General features: G+C 53.7%; 1 protein-coding gene across 16 annotated transcripts in view; it reads left to right on the top strand.

Moving 5' to 3' along the window:
- The window catches only part of EBF3 (EBF transcription factor 3), a 126933-nt gene extending 120163 nt beyond the window's left edge, over nt 1-6770 (top strand). For 3 of the 16 annotated variants that reach the window (XM_069567752.1, XM_069567751.1, XM_069567748.1), the window contains 6 exons: nt 291-356; nt 931-1108; nt 2145-2333; nt 2835-2924; nt 3878-3990; nt 5068-6770. In XM_069567752.1, coding sequence (XP_069423853.1) covers nt 291-356; nt 931-1108; nt 2145-2333; nt 2835-2924; nt 3878-3990; nt 5068-5085 — 654 coding nt within the window. In that variant the 3' untranslated portion in view covers nt 5086-6770. Of the gene's footprint in view, nt 1-290; nt 357-930; nt 1109-2144; nt 2334-2726; nt 2925-3877; nt 3991-5067 lie in introns of all 16 variants that reach the window. The other 13 variants (XM_069567755.1, XM_069567754.1, XM_069567753.1 and 10 more) reach the window with 7 other exon arrangements.
- Nucleotides 6771-16166: the final 9396 nt, after the last annotated feature.

Here is a 16166-nt window from a genome sequence, read left to right as displayed (position 1 = left end):
TAAGCGCCGATGTGAAGCCTGGGCCTTTCATATCTCTGCCGTGTGTGTGTTTGTTTAATACCCATAAGACTCCGTCATTAAACCTCAGAACTGAGCTGGGCTTCCTGGCGCTCACCTCCTGCTGGCCCATCCGGTTCTGGCCGGGGAGTGAACTCTGAAGGCACGAACTCGCTCGCCGCCCACAGGGCTGGGCAGGAGGGCCCGGGTGGGTCCTGGGCCGTCCTCGCCACAGACGTGGCTGAATTCACAGCGTGGTTCCTTCTGTGAAAGCACTTCTGCTTTTCCTCCAGGAAGTGTTGCTCAAGAGGGCGGCCGACCTCGTGGAAGCCTTATACGGGATGCCCCACAACAACCAGGTAGGCTGCGGCGCTTCCCCTGCGGCTAGCCGCCCGGGGATGGCCTTGACCTTGGAAGCCCAGCTGGCTTGGGTCTGGCATGGGCTTCCTGGGCACATGCGTCCTCTCAGGCGTCTGATGGGGTTGGGGGGCCTCTGCCCATTCGGATCCTCTTGCCGAGCGCCCAGAGAGGAAATGACCATCCGTGCCGGGAAGCAGAGGCAGGAGGGCTTGCTCCAGGGAACCCACCTCGCAGTCTGTCCAGTGGTCTCTGGGGGCAGACAGGCCGGTCCCTCTGGGCATGGACTTGTTTCTCTGACTCTGAACCCAGGACCTCTCATGCTGCCCAGCCCGATGCGTGCCTGGGGGTCTTCGGGCTCTGAGAGCAGAAACGGGATGGATGGGGTATTCAGCCATTCTCCCGAGGGAGGTTCTTTCCTGTTTAGACGTTCCCTTCTGTTCCAGTGTGGACTGAGGGATGGTGGGACGCTTTCACTGGTTGCCCAGCAAGGCCCGGTGGAGGGGCTGGGACTATGCTCCCGGGGTGGGGGCGGGGTCGGCTTGGCCTGGCCGTGACGGGCCCCTCCTGCCCCAGGAGATCATCCTGAAGCGGGCGGCTGACATTGCCGAGGCGTTGTACAGCGTCCCTCGCAACCACAACCAGATCCCCACCCTGGGCAACACCCCCGCACACACGGGCATGATGGGCGTCAACTCGTTCAGCAGCCAGCTAGCGGTCAACGTCTCAGAGACGTCACAAGCCAACGACCAAGGTACGCCGCGCGGGGCCCCCTGCCCTGGATGCCCAGATGGGGTGCCCGCCGGGGCCCGGCGGGGTCCGGCGGGGTCAGGGGCAGCGCCCTGGGCTCGGCAGCTCCGCTCAGAGAGGCCCCTGGCAGGGGCTGCTCAGACAAGCCAGAAACCGAGGCAGCAGCTACTGCCACACAGCTTGCCGGGCTTTGCTAGACATCTCCTGGAGCCGGTCCTTAAGTGGCTGTGCTTCCCCGGGAGGGCTGGGAGGAGCCGTAGGATGGCTGTGGCGCAGGGAGCCGGGGGCCCCGCCTGGATGCGCCGCACGGTGCGGGGATTGGTTCCTGAGCTTGGAAGGAGTTTGTGGGGCAGAGTGCCCACTCCCCCCCTGCACCGTGTCTGTCTGCGGCCCCTGAGTCTCAACTCTTCGCAGGCTGTCGTGTCAGAACAGACCTCCTGACCAGCTGCCTGGCCCCCATTCACCCGCATCCTGGAGGGGCGTGACGGACCCCTCCTGCCTGAGAGGGGAGCGAGGCTTGGGCTCCCCACCCCTCGTCCCACCCTCCATGCCAACAGAAATAGCAACCGTAGCCACAGAGACCCCAAAACGGCCTTTCCTGGGGAGTTACGGCCACCCATAAGCTCTCCTTGTCAGCGGTGGCACTTGAAGGGCCTGCAGAGGCTGGAAGTTCAGCTAGCGTGGGGTGGGCAGCCCAAGGCTGGAAGTTCCCCCAGTGCTGGGGTGGGGTGCAGCCCAGGAATCTCGCTGTGGCTAATCGCTTCTACAGAGAGACGTGAAAGCAACCGAAGGTTAGATCGAAGCGTGTGTGCGTGCAGGCCGGCTGCTGAGGCCGCTGGAGACGGGCCGGGGCCAGGATGCTCAGGCAGGGCTTGGCGTGGCAAAGGTCGTCAGAGCTGGCGAGAGGCGCTGGGGCTGGAGGAACGCGAACGGTCGTTTTGTAGTGGTTGATAGGCGATGGAGGTTTGCGGGGAATGCCCCCCCCCCAGTGTCTCTCCCTGATAATAACGTTGTTTTTGGCCGGGGTGGGGGTCCAACAGTCGGCTACAGTCGCAACACGAGCAGCGTGTCCCCGCGAGGATACGCGCCGAGCAGTACTCCCCAGCAGTCCAATTACAGCACAGTCAGCACTAGCATGAATGGATACGGAAGTGGCGCCATGGCCAACCTAGGGGTCCCGGGCTCGCCTGGATTCCTTAATGGCTCCTCCGCTAACTCTCCCTACGGCAGTAAGTGTCTGTTTTTGTCACACGTCATCACACAGATTCATATGCGCTGCAGTCACGTGTGTGCGTTGCTTGGATGTTCTGTGGTGTGAGCTGCTGGAACACAAGGAAGGGTGGCTCTGGAGGCTGGGCGTCCGCGTGGCCGCCGGAAGCGGGCCGGAAGCGGGCCCCGCGGGGTCACACGGCGAAACCCAAACTGAATCGGCACCAAACCGGGGCTGCCCAATTGGAACCCAAAGTCCACGCAAGCGTTAGATGATGCCTGTTGTCCCGAGAGTGGCCGAGCCAGAGACATCTCATGCTTGCTCTGTGGCCCGAGGCTCCAGGCCCGGCCCGGAGCCTCTGTCGTGTGGCCGCGGCCGCGTCGCGCGTCCTGACATGTTTGCTTTGTTACAGTAGTGCCGTCCAGCCCCACCATGGCAGCCTCTTCGGTCACCCTCCCTTCAAACTGTAGCAGTACACACGGCATTTTCTCATTCTCACCTGCCAATGTCATCTCTGCAGTGAAACAAAAGAGCGCCTTCGCGCCCGTGGTCCGGCCCCAAGCCTCCCCTCCTCCTTCCTGCACCAGCGCCAACGGGAACGGACTGCAAGGTGAGGGCGCGCGCCGGCCCCACGCTGCGGCCTGGGCGGCCCCCCGGGGCCCTGCGGGTCTCTCCCTGGGGGCGGGAGCTCTGGCCTGCCCCCCGGCCCGCCTGGGGCCCCTGGCAGGGCAGCCCTGGGCACTGCATGCTCTCCTTCGTCCCCACCAGGCGACACAGCCCCCCACCCCCACTGGGTGTGCCTAGGAATGACCGCCCGCTTGATCAGCCCCCGCAAGCAGAGGCTTCCTCTTGGTTGGTAAAACCCATTTCCCCATCTTTCCGAGACGACGTCCGTGTCCTCGTGGTAGAAGCAGCCCATGCCCGCAGGGAGTGGAAAACCACAGGGAAAGCAAACAGGCCGCCGTGGTGGCCGGAGGGCCCACGTTCTGCCCTGCTGAGCCGGCAGCCTCCCTTGCCCGCGGGACAGCCTTAGGCCTGGGTGGCGGGCCACAGTGCTGCCTGCAGCCCCTGTCTGACCTGGGCCTGCCCGTGCGGTCCCCAGCCTTGATTCTCATCCCGGTCTAACGGACCGCAGGGCCCCCGGGCCGTGCTGTTCTTGGAGACCCGGGGCTGTGCCTGAGCCAGCGCTGGACACGAGTTGGTCTCTCGGGAGACTGCTCTCAAAGACTCCAGAGGGAGCAGGGCCCGCCGAAGGGCCACGGGAGGCCCCGCCTGGCACGGGTGCCTGCAGACGGGGCCGTGCAGTGCCTGCCCAGTGCCGGGGCCCTCTGGGCAGTGGCAGGCGGGGCCGTGTGCGGGCCCCCAGGCCTCATGAGCTTGCACGCGGCTCCTGGTGAGTGACTGAGGCCCACAGGCCCCGAGATTGAGTGGCCGCCACCTGGCCTCTCTCAGACACCTCCTTTGGTATATGCTCCTCCCGGTGAAAACCAAATCCAGTTACTCCTTTAAAAAAAAAACTGAACCCATTCAACCAGTATTTACTGAGCGCCTACTATGTGCCAGGCTCTCTGCTGGGTGCTGAGGACGCTACCGTGGAGAAGACAAACTGGCCCTTTTGTGAAGTCGGTGGCATATTTCACTTTGATGAACTAATGCTCAAAAAAGGAACTGGAAAGGTATCCGTGATTTGAAATAATTGTCTGCACCACACCTGTTAGTGTGAGAGGGTCGCCCAGCCCCGAAGGGCCACCGACTGGCCTGTGAGCCGGCCGCGGTCCCCAGAGCACAGGGGCGAAGGGGCAGGTGGCCGGGTGCGTGGCCCTCCCCGCCGTCCATGTGGCACCAGGGCCCACCGAGCGGTGGCACCGCATAAGCCGTGTGTACACACACAGGCCTTCCAAATCATGAAGTTGTAACGGTGAGTCGGAGATAAATTAATATTGTTGAAATTAATGAACTGAGAAATTGAAGCTCCCATCACTACATGGACCAAATGTATTAATATGTGATACATAAATTAATGAGAATAATCACTCTTGACAAAAATTAACACTAAAGTTAAAAGGTTTTAAAGTACCTTTGCACCAGGAGTTCACTGGGAAGCATCCTTGCACTTGGCATCTCAGCACAAGTTCTCTCTCTGTTCCAAGAAGAGAAAGGACACGCTCCCTACACGTGGAGCCGTGACTTCTGTCTTTTCAGGGCCCTTGGGCCCGAGATTGCAAACTAGGTGGGCTGTGGTGGCTTTGATCTTGGCCAGCCCGCGACTCACCATTACGATACGGAGCGGTCAGCAGCAGGTCCAGGGCAGGGGCTGAGAGCAGAGGGGAGCCCGAGGCATGCCCAGTCCACGTAGGGAGTGAGAGTGGGGCCCGGCTGCCCCCCGGCCCAAGATCCAGCCACGGCTGGCATCACAGGAGTGGCCGGGTTGGCGCGCCTCTGTCGACAGAGGTGGCCTCGGGGGGCCCGGGCCTCTGTCTGCCAGAAGCCAGCCACCGAGGTGTGTGGGCGGCAGCCCCTTCGCACGCAGAAGGCCAGAAGCCTTTCCCTTTGCCACGTGAGGTCTTTGAGGAGAGGAGCCTGGGGGGGTCTGTCCCCACGTGCACCCCCACCCCATGAAGTAGGTGCCCTTAACCGAGCCCACGGCTGGTTAGTGGAGGGCTGTGCAAAGCCACTGTCCCGTTGACCGAAGCCCAGGGAGGCCCCCTGCGCCTGGTGAGGGGTGCCCCTGACCTGCCCCCTCTCTCTTGCAGCTATGTCTGGGCTGGTAGTCCCGCCCATGTGAGGGGCGCTGTTACCTGCCGCCAAGCAGTGTCCAAGGATGGACTTCAGGGGACACGTCAGGACACACGAGGTGCTGACGGGACGGTGTCTTCAGTGCGTCAGCAGCGGCCGAAATGCTACAAGAGACTTTGTTTAAAGATTTTATTTAAACTATTAAGAATCAACAAGCAAACAACCTCCTCCTTCATGAACAATTCCATTTTCCTAACTGAACTTTTCTCATATTTTCACATTTCTCAGTCCTGAAGAATAAGGAAAACAAAGCGACGCCTATTTTGTATAAAGTTTCCGACTCCGTCTTGGCTGTGTCTAGTACTTGCTATGTGTTGGGAGAAACTTTGTGAATGCACCATTTTGATGATCATAAAACACTGAGGAAAAACGCCTCCAGACATTTTTCTGTACTCATACTTAGATTCACAATGGTTGTGTATCTCTATAATGTGAAATATTTTTTTGTGGTGACAAAAGGGGGCCAAGGAGGTCTGAGCCATCAAACTGGAAGAAAGGAGAATATATGGTTAGGAGAACTGGGGTGGCAGGGTGGGGGGAGGGAGGGTTTATCATTGCTTAACTTCATCTTAATGAAATGAAACTTTGTAACTTATTGTAGTTAGAAATTGTAACTTTGATATTGAATTCTCTTGCCTTCAACAAGCACACTGACAGAGAAAAAAAAAAATGCTACTGTCTGTTGGTTAAAATATTCCCCACTGCTAGAGCTTCCTGTTGAGCAAGTGTGGTCTGCGACATTTTTTTCGCCTTTTGCTAGCACTGTATACTATTGCATTCTTAGGCTACTGTGAGATCCATGTTTCTTGTTCCAGAAGTTGTCCTTTTGACTTCTAGGTCCTTCCCTGATGTGTTTTGTATGTGGTTATAAAATTGTAGACTTTTGTGATTTTGCCAAAGTTGTAGCTAAATATTTATACACTTGTCTTGAATTTTTTTCAGATCCACTTAAATATTTAGAGAGAGAAAAAAAAAAGTTTTATTCCTTATGCGTCTTATAAGGAATAAAATGGTCTCCATTCAACACTTACTTTTCCATGAACACTTGCTGTTGCTAAGGGACTTTATTTTGTAACATATCAATTATAAATATTGTATTTATCTTCGAGATTTTGTACATTGCTTCTCCTGCCGCTCTTGGTTCTGTTTCCTTGTCTGTTGGTTTTCAATCATGGCCTGGTGTGCGATGCTGGAAGAGCATTCAGCCAAGAACTGTCTGTGTGATCCGTTCTGTTCAATGAACCAGCGTCCTTGCATTTCATTTGTACTTCCAGAATTTGCTATTGTTTAGACTTTCCGTCCTTTTTTTTTTTTAATTTTGAGGAAAAGTCAAATTCATTGTTTATTTTTATATTATTTTTTAAGTTATCTGAACAAATACTTTTGAAGAAAAAAAAAAAAGTTTGTTGTATAGTCAAACTGAAACGGTGCCACCCGGCTGCGACGAGTCCCGGCAGAGCCCGTGCATGTGGGACGGCCACGGAGAGGCGACACCGTCTGGGGCGGCGTCCTTCTTTCCTCATTATTTTTTTTTTGTAGAATGTAAAAAGTCATTTTAGCTGCCACCCATGACTTTGCCACATAGCTGAACCGTGTTTACTGGAAAAATTCAGAGGCCTAAAGTTTAAAATAAAATTTACTTCTGATGTTTTAATTAAAATGTTTGCCACATTGACTTCTCCGATGCCTTAAAAGTGGACTTCTTTAAAGAACCTTTGTGCTATCTTCTCACAGGCTTACACCACGATTGTTGATCGAGATTTCATTTGGAGATTTACAGTGACACACACACACACACAATCGTGCACACACACAAGCACACACACGCAAGCACAAGCCCCATGAGCCCGTCACTGCTCTCTGCATCTGGGTCTGCTGTGTCCTGCGTCCTCCTGAGCCCACCCCAGACTCAGAGGCCCCAGGGGACCCACAACCACCCCTTGTCCAGAATTCCCTTTTAACAATACCTTTCCTGTGGTCAGACCCCAGCAGCCACTGTCTGTACTTTCTGAGCTGGAATGACCTCCTTCCGACACTGTCCCTGTTAGTGCCAAACCCGCGGTGAGACCAGGAGGGGCGTTTTCTTTTCCCTTTTCGGACACAGCACAGCCAACACTTTGCAGCAGAAATCAAATCTAAAACAAAAAGGAGGGACTTCTTAAATTTCTCTTGAGAAAGACCAAAACCATTCCAGACTTGAAAGTGTTCATTTGTGGGACTAAATGGAGGAATCGGAATATCCTGGAGGCTAGCGGTCACACTCTGGCCCCGTGACCGGCCTGAGGAGTCACTTTGGAACTCACCTGCCTCCGTTTTATTTTGTATATGTAAGGGTTTGACCTAAAAATGAGCTCATGTGTACACATTGGGGACATTTGTGAGTTTGCTCACCCCGTACTTGGTTTGGGTCTTAGAGTACCTAGTCGCCCTCACGGCGTCATCGTCTCAAAGCTGAGCGCTCCACTAAATGGTAGATTTTACTGTTGAAGACCCTACAATAAGATTGTTTTATCTGTACTTTTTTTCAGATATTTAACTGTATAAAATGTTCATTTTACACGATATTTAATTAAAGTATTTCTTGTCTGTGAATTTCACTTTGGGTAACTCGATCTGTTTTGATTGTTAGAACGGCTGGCTCAACATGCAGCGCTGACATTGGGTTGGGGGTCGTTTGCGTACCCTGGATTCCAGAGCGCTCTCGGCCAAGATAAGAACAGTTCGTACAGGAGCCTTCTCCAAGGCTATCTGCCCTCAGATGCTCATCTGAGCTGCACAGAGAGGTTCCTGCTGGGGTGCAGATGGCGCTGGTCCCAGGGCTGGCAGTCTGCAGGCCACATGCCCCCTGGAACATCTAGTGTGGCTGGGTGGGACCCAGGGCCATGGTGGCCCATAGACAGCCTCGAGGCTCGTGGGGGCTTGGTCACCCCTGCCCCCGGCCCAAGCCCTCTGACCTCAGCCCCTGCTCCTGAATTGGAGGCCTGGCAGTGGAGAGCCAGGGCTCTGGCCACTCGGGACACGAGCTCCTCTGTCCCTGTCATCAGGCTGGGACAAGGTCCAGCTCGAGGCGCTGTGGGCAGACACCAGGGCACCCTGAGCCCTGACCGAGGGGACTGGCATCAAGGCCAGGCTCACGTCAAGGTGTGGAGACCCCGTGTACTGCCCTGCCGCCAGGCCGCACGCCGGGGCAGCCAAAGGCCGCGGGCAGTGATGAGACGTGCGGCAGCACCAGGGTTCTGATTTTCGCAGCCCTGTTTGGCTCCTGTGCGTCTTGGGTGCCCCGGCTCCATCTCATTCTGCATTCTTCATTTTCTCCTCAATGAAAGGCTGGCTTTGCATGTTTTGGCTTGCAGTTCTCCAACACATACACGTAAGTGTGATCCAAATTAGTGCTCACAAATGTCATCTTAATTACTTGTTCTGCCGAGCAAAACAGGGAACAATTATTCAAAACATAAAGAAACTTGTGAATACCTTTTTTTTTTTTAACCTGTCAATGACAATCAGGTTCCTTTGACTGCGTTCTTGTTTCAGCCTTAAAGAGACAGCAAAGAAGGGGGCTCATGGGGCACAGGCTGCAGGCAGCCCCTCTGCCGTGTGCTGGGGACGACATCACCCCCTGGCTCTGAGCTGGTGCCAGGGATGCCTGCTCAGGGGTGGGCTAGGGGCCGCCTCCCAGAGCTGCCTGCTGGGGTCTGGCGACCTGGGGGAGGGAAATTACTTCATGTTTGTGTTCTGAATCCGAACTGAGAGCTGCATTCTCTCCAAATGTGTGCCAATTATTGTCAGGCCGCCTTCCAGGGTCTTCCAAGCTTTTAAAGATTATTCAAAGCACTTGAAATGGGCTTCAATCTAATGCCTCATTTCATTGCATTAAACAGCCTAGTTAATAAAGAATCGATATATTCAAAGGGCAAGGTTATCTTTTGTCTATAAGGGGTGGTGTCATTCTGAACCTTTTATAGTTCAGATGCTGAAAAAGACCTCATGAAATCCATACTCATCAAGTGGGTCAACAGGAGCAATAAAGAGGGCCCTGAAAGGAAGGAATGCCCGCCCTCCTCTAAAACAACTCGGGCCTTATCTCCCCGCTCGGCACCCGAGCAGTCCTCAGAAAATGTCAATTTCTCATCAAGACAAGAGGCTTCGATGATCACTTTTTCCAGAGAATACACACAATTAAGAGGATGCTGGGGTGGTGGTGGTGGGGGGGGGGGGGGGATGCGGGCGGCCGCGGCGGCAGTCTGTGGCTCCTTCTGTCCCCACGAGCCGCGCACTCCCGCCCGGCAGATAATAAGAGCTGTTGATAACTCGAGTGTCAATATGCCCAAGAGCGGGTTTTGAATGTGAGTCCTTGTGCTCCGGGCCAGCCCGGCCGATCCCAGGCCCTGATAACCGCGCAGCTGCCAACGGACACCGGCGGGGGGGCCGCCAGGCCTGGCCCTCACAATTAATGCGATGAGCAAATCACACAAAGGGCCGGCCGCTCTAGGCGCACTGAGACAATCCCCGCTTTACCCTTCAAGGGTTCCTTTTATGTTGGAATAAGGTTGCTTTTAATGAAATTTAAACTCATCAGAGGAAATCAAAAACCTCCAATCAGATTACAAATTGATTTTTTGGTCATTTGTCATTCCCAGTGCAGGGCTGTGCGTTTCACAGGGAGTGGCCGCTGATGCGGGGCTGGGGAGCCTCAGGCACACGCGGTAGGCCCCGGGCCTGGGGACGAGCGCTAGCGGCTCCTGACCCGGGTGGACTGGGGCCCGGTCTCCCCACCGCCCGGGTTTGGCCAAGGTGGACCCCCGACAGCTCAGTGGAGGCTCAACCCTGGGACGCCCGTGGTCCTGGGCGGAAGCCACAGTGGTTTCCAGGCTCATTCTGAACTTTCCATGGTTCCCGTGCTGAGAAAGACCTAACGGAACCCGCACGTATGGCGCTCAGGCAGTCGTGGGCCTTTGACGGCAGCCAACAGGGCCGCGTTCTCCTGGGGCCACAGGGAGTGCGGGCCCGTCCCCGTCCGGCCCTGTGTCTGCTCTGGGCCAGCCTGTGAGGAGCCCCCTGTGGCCTGCGGGCCCTGCACCCAAGGGCTTTCCTTACACTGGAGGGTGGAGAGCAGACATGCCAGGCCTTCTAGCCTGGCCCAGGCCGCTCACTCCCGGGGAAAGCCCGCCCGGGGGTGCGGGGCGTTCACCCAGGGAGCCGTCCACAGCTGCCGCCCCGGCCTCCCAGGGGAGCTCCTGTGGCCCTGGAAGGACTCTGGGTTTTTCGAGGGGGAGGCAAGGCCGCGCTTCCCTCCCTCCCCACTGCTGGCATCAAGGGCACCTGGCTGAGGCTGCAGGATGCCCCTGGGCATGGGGGACTTTGTGTGGGCCCTGGAAGGATGGGGCCGGGTAGGCACTACTTCAGGAGGGATGTGAACATCATTTTTGACTCAAGTTCCTCAGAAACCACCTCTTCTAACCCCAGGGGAGCACGGTGCCTCACCCACAGGTGCACCGGAGGGTCGGGGGACGCCTGGCCCTGCTCCCGCCGGCGACCGGGGCTCTTCACTGAGTCTCGTTCTGCTCTCTCGGGTGACAACACTGTGGTCCAGAGAGGGCAGGTGACCAGCCCAAGGTCACCAAGCTGGAAGGACCAAGGCCGGGTGTTGAACAGTCTCCGGTCTCCAAACCCTCCCCCCGACCTCTTTCCACTGATTTAGGCTGTAGAGACCTTCAGGATTAACAAGAGCGCATGGTCCTCCGGATGGAGTGAGAACCACCACACTTCTCTTCGGGCGCATCAGGAGGACATGCGCCTCGGGGGCGCATGGACAGGCTGCCACACGGAAACTGGCCCGTTCAGCCGGGGCCCAGGGCACGACCCGTGTCACTGGCTCCTGACTCAAAACTTGGGCCTTCAACACCCAGGAGGCCGCCAGAGCAGGGCTCCCGGGCACGCCATCCCTGCCCTTCTTGGGCCCACGTGTGGACGCACACAGCTGGAGACGCGGGACGCCTGGGCACCCCAGGCCCCTCACCCCCACCCACCGCTGTGCTCACAGTGGCCGTGGACCCCCACCCATGCACCTGATGGCGGGGCGTCCCTCTCGCGCCTGCCTCCAAGGACCGCGCTCATCACTGCCTCCTTCTACAACCAGCAGGCTGACATGCGGCTGCAGCTACCAGGGGAACGAGAAAGGGTCCCGCAACAAAGGATTTATATTCTCAGTGTACAATGAGCTTTTCTGAATCAGTAAGACTAGATGGACATTCTGGAGAAAAATGGGCAAATTCACAGCTCACAAGGGAACAAGTGATTAGCAAGTTTGGAAAATATATCCAACCTCACTTAAAAATGCATAGCATATTAAAATAGTGAGATCAACTTTTTTTCACCTATTAAATTAGAAAAGATGTCTTGTAAAAGCTAATACTCACTCCCGTCGATGGAGAAACGGGTATTCTTGGAGTTGTGGAAAGGAAAATAAACAAGTACAGCCCTTCTAGAAACAAACTTGACATTGTATCAGGAGATCTGACAATGTTCATATATCTTTTGACCCACTAACTCCACGTCTAGGAATCAATCCTAAGGAAATTAGCAGAGATAAGACAAGATAGTAAGTGCAAGACTGCTCACTGCTGTATTTATTAAAAAAAAAAACTGGAAAGAACCCAAAAATCTAAAAATAGAAATTCTTAGTTGAATTATGGTGTGGCGATATAATGTAATACTGCATATTCTATTAAGCTATTAAGATCATGTTTTTGAAGTATATTTAATGAAATGGTAAATCACTTCAGTTCAGTCGCTCAGTCGTGTCTGACTCTTTGCGACCCCATGAATCACAGCACACCAGGCCTCCTTGTTCACCACCATCTCCTGGAGTTCACCCAGACTCATGTCCATCAAGTCCGTGATGCCATCCAGCCATCTCATCCTCGGTCGTCCCCTTCTCCTCCTGCCCCCAATCCCTCCCAGCATCAGAGTCTTTTCCAATGAGTCAACTCTTCACATGAGGTGGCCAAAGTACTGGAGTTTCAGCTTCAGCATCATTCCTTCCAAAGAAATCCCAGGGCTGATCTCCTTCAGAATGGACTGGTTGGACTTCCTTGCAGTCCAAGGGACTCTCAAGAGTCTTCTCCAACATAGTTCAAAAGCATCAATTCTTCAGCACTCAGCCTTCTTCACCGTCCAACTCTCACATCCATACATGACCACAGGAAAAACCATAGCCTTGACTAGACGGACCTTAGTCGGCAAAGTAATGTCTCTGCTTTTGAATATACTATCTAAGTTGGTCATAACTTTTCTTCCAAGGAGTAAGCGTCTTTTAATTTCATGGCTGCAGTCACCATCTGCAGTGATTTTGGAGCCCCCCAAAATAAAGTCTGACACTGTTTCCACTGTTTCCCCATCTATTTCCTATGAAGTGATGGGACCGGATGCCATGATCTTCGTTTTCTGAATGTTGAGCCTCAAGCCAACTTTTTCGCTCTCCTCTTTCACTTTCATCAAGAGGCTTTTTAGTTCCTCTTCACTTTCTGCCATAGGGGTGGTGTCATCTGCATATCTGAGGTGATTGATATTTCTCCCAGCAATCTTGATTCCAACTTGTGTTTCTTCCAGTCCAGCGTTTCTCATGATGTACTCTGCATAGAAGTTAAATAAGCAGGGTGACAATATACAGCCTTGACATACTCCTTTCCTATTTGGGACCAGTCTGTTGTTCCATGTCCATTTCTAACTATTGCTTCCTGACCTGCATACAGATTTCTCAAGAGGCAGGTCAGGTGGTCTGGTATTCCCATCTCTTTCAGAATTTTCCACAGTTTATCATGATCCACACAGTCAAAGGCTTTGGCATAGTCAATAAAGCAGAAATAGATGTTTTTCTGGAACTCTCTTGCTTTTTCCATGATCCAGCGGATGTTGGCAATTTGATCTCTGATTCCTCTGCCTTTTGTAAAACCAGCTTGAACATCTGGAAGTTCACGGTTCACGTATTGCTGAAGCCTGGCTTGGAGAATTTTGAGCATTACTTTACTAGCGTGTGAGATGAGTGCAATTGTGTGGTAATTTGAGCATTCTTTGGCATTGCCTTTCTTTGGGATTGGAATGAAAACTGACCTTTTCCAGTCCTGTGGCCACTGCTGAGTTTTCCCAATTTGCTGGCATATTGAATGCAGCACTTTCACAGCATCATCTTTCAGGATTTGAAACAGCTCAACTGGAATTCCATCACCTCCACTAGCTTTGTTCATAGTGATGCTTTCTAAGGCCCACTTGACTTCACTTTCCAAGATGTCTGGCTCTAGATTAGTGATCACATCATCATGATTATCTTGGTTGTGAAGATCTTTTTTGTACAGTTCTTCCGTGTATTCTTGCCACCTCTTACTATCTTCTGCTTCTGTTAGGTCCATACCATTTCTGTCCTTTATCAAACCCATCTTTGCATGAAATGTTCCCTTGGTATCTTTAATTTTCTTGAAGAGATCTCTAGTCTTTCCCATTCTGTTGTTTTCCTCTATTTCTTTGCACTGATCGCTGAGGAAGGCTTTCTTATCTCTTCTTGCTATTCTTTGGAACTCTGCATTTAGACGCTTATATCTTTCCTTTTCTCCTTGGCTTTTCGCCTCTCTTCTTTTCACAGCTATTTGTAAGGCCTCCCCAGACAGCCATTTTGCTTTTTTGCATTTCTTTTCCGTGGGGATGGTCTTGATCCCTGCCTCCTGTACAGTGTCACGAACCTCATTCCATAGTTCATCAGGCACTCTATCTATCAGATCTAGGCCCTTAAATCTATTTCTCACTTCCACTGTATAATCATAAGGGATTTGATTTAGGTCATTCCTGAATGGTCTAGCAGGTTTCCCTACTTTCTTCAATTTAAGTCTGAATTTGGTAATAAGGAGTTCATGATCTGAGCCACAGTCAGCTCCTGGTCTTGCTTTTGCTGACTATATAGAGCTTCTCCATCTTTGGCTGCAAAGAATATAATCAATCTGATTTTGGTGTTGACCATCTGTTGACCATCACCACCATCTGGTGATGCCCACGTGTAGAGGCTTCTCTTGTGTTGTTGGAAGAGGGTGTTAGCTATGACCAGTGCATTTTCTTGGCAAAACACTATTAGTCTTTGCCCTGCTTCATTCTGCATTCCAAGGCCAAATTTGCCTGTTACTCCAGGTGTTTCTTGACTTCCTACTTTTGCATTCCAGTCCCCTATAATGAAAAGGCCTTCTTTTTTGGGTGTTAGTTCTAAAAGGTCTTGTAGGTCTTCATAAAACCGTTCAACTTCAGTTCTTCAGCATTACTGGTTGGGGCATAGACTTGGATAACTGTGATATTGAATGGTTTGCCTTGGAGACGAACAGAGATCATTCTGTCGTTTTTGAGATTGCATCCAAGTACTGCATTTCGGACTCTTTTGTTGACCATGATGGCTACTCCATTTCTGAGGGATTCCTGCCCACAGTAGTAGATATAACGGTCATCTGAGTTAAATTCACCCATTCCAGTCCATTTTAGTTTGCTGATTCCTAGAATGTCGACGTTCACCCTTGCCATCTCTTGTTTGACCACTTCCAATTTGCCTTGATTCATGGACCTGACATTCCAGGTTCCTATGCAATATTGCTCCTTACAGCATCAGATCTTGCTTCTATCACCAGTCACATCCACAACTGGCTATTGTTTTTGCTTTGGCTCCATCCCTTCATTCTTTCTGGAGTTATTTCTCCACTGATCTCCAGTAGCATATTGGGCACCTAATGACCTGGGGAGTTCCTCTTTCAGTATCCTATCATTTTCCCTTTTCATACTGTTCATGGGGTTCTCAAGGCAAGAATACTGAAGTGGCTTGCCATTCCCTTCTCCAGTGGACCACGCTCTGTCAGACCTCTCCACCATGACCTGCCTGTCTTGGGTTGCCCCGCAGGCATGGCTTGGTTTCATTGAGTTAGATAAGGCTGTGGTCCTAGTGTGATTAGATTGACTAGTTTTCTGTGAGTATGGTTTCAGTGTGTCCGCCCTCTGATGCCCTCTTGCAGCACCTACCATCTTACTTGGGTTTCTCTTACCTTGGGCGTGGGGTATCTCTTCACAGCTGCTCCAGCAAAGCACAGCCGCTGCTCCTTACCTTGGACGAGGGGTATCTCCTTACCGCCCCGTTCCTGACCTTCAACGTGGGATAGCTCCTCCAGGCCCTCCTGTGCCTGCGCAGCCACTGCTCCTCGAGATGCTCCTCCCGGCCACCGGCCCTGGCCTCGGGCGCGAGGTGCCTCCTCTCAGCTGCCGCCCTTGGCCTCGGGCTTGGGGTGGCTCCTCAAGGTCACCGCCCCTGGCCTCGGGCGCGAGGTGGCTTCTCCTGGCCACTGCCCCTGATCTCTGATGCAGGATAGCTCCTCCCGGCCGCCACTGACCTCGGACGTGGGGTAGCTCCTCTTGGCTGCCACCCCTGACCTCGGACACAGGGTAGCTCCTCTCGGCCGTTCCTGTGCTGTCGCAGCCTGGCACTCTAGGCCACTGCCCCGACCTCAGACCTGCGGCAGCTCCTCCCGCAGCCGCCAGCGCTTAGTGCGCCGGCTCCCGCAGCCGCCTGCGCTTAGTGCGCCGGCTCTCGCAGCTGCCTGCATTCAAATTTGTAAATTTCTATGTAGCGAGAAGGAGAAACATATATGTAGAAAAAATATTAGAATTATAGCATTAGCAGGCATATTTGGGAGGTGAACGTGTACACGTGACATGCAGCTTTCCAAGTTTTCTGCCAGACATGCAGGGTCCCATAGGAAATGTGTGCTGCCCAGGGTCCTGGGGAGGCAGGGGCCCCAGTCCGGTGCCCAGCCGGTCGTCCTGGACACTGAGGCCAGAGGAGCGGGGGTGCTGGAGCTGCAAGGCGCAAGGCTAACATGGAGGCAGGGACCAGAGACCGGGAAGCAGGCCCCCTGCCGGGAGCACAGGGTGGGGGTGGGGCACGGGGGCGGAGCCTGTGGCTGCAGGTTCAAAGGCCCTGGGGCTGCGGGAGGCCCCACCAAGCCCAGCTGGACACCCTCCCTGGCTTTCCCAGCAC

This window comes from Ovis canadensis, chromosome 22 (genome assembly GCF_042477335.2).
Source record: "Ovis canadensis isolate MfBH-ARS-UI-01 breed Bighorn chromosome 22, ARS-UI_OviCan_v2, whole genome shotgun sequence".
Lineage (NCBI taxonomy): Eukaryota > Metazoa > Chordata > Mammalia > Artiodactyla > Bovidae > Ovis > Ovis canadensis.
Note: the sequence above shows the minus strand (reverse complement) of the source record. Positions and strands in the feature narration are given on the sequence as shown.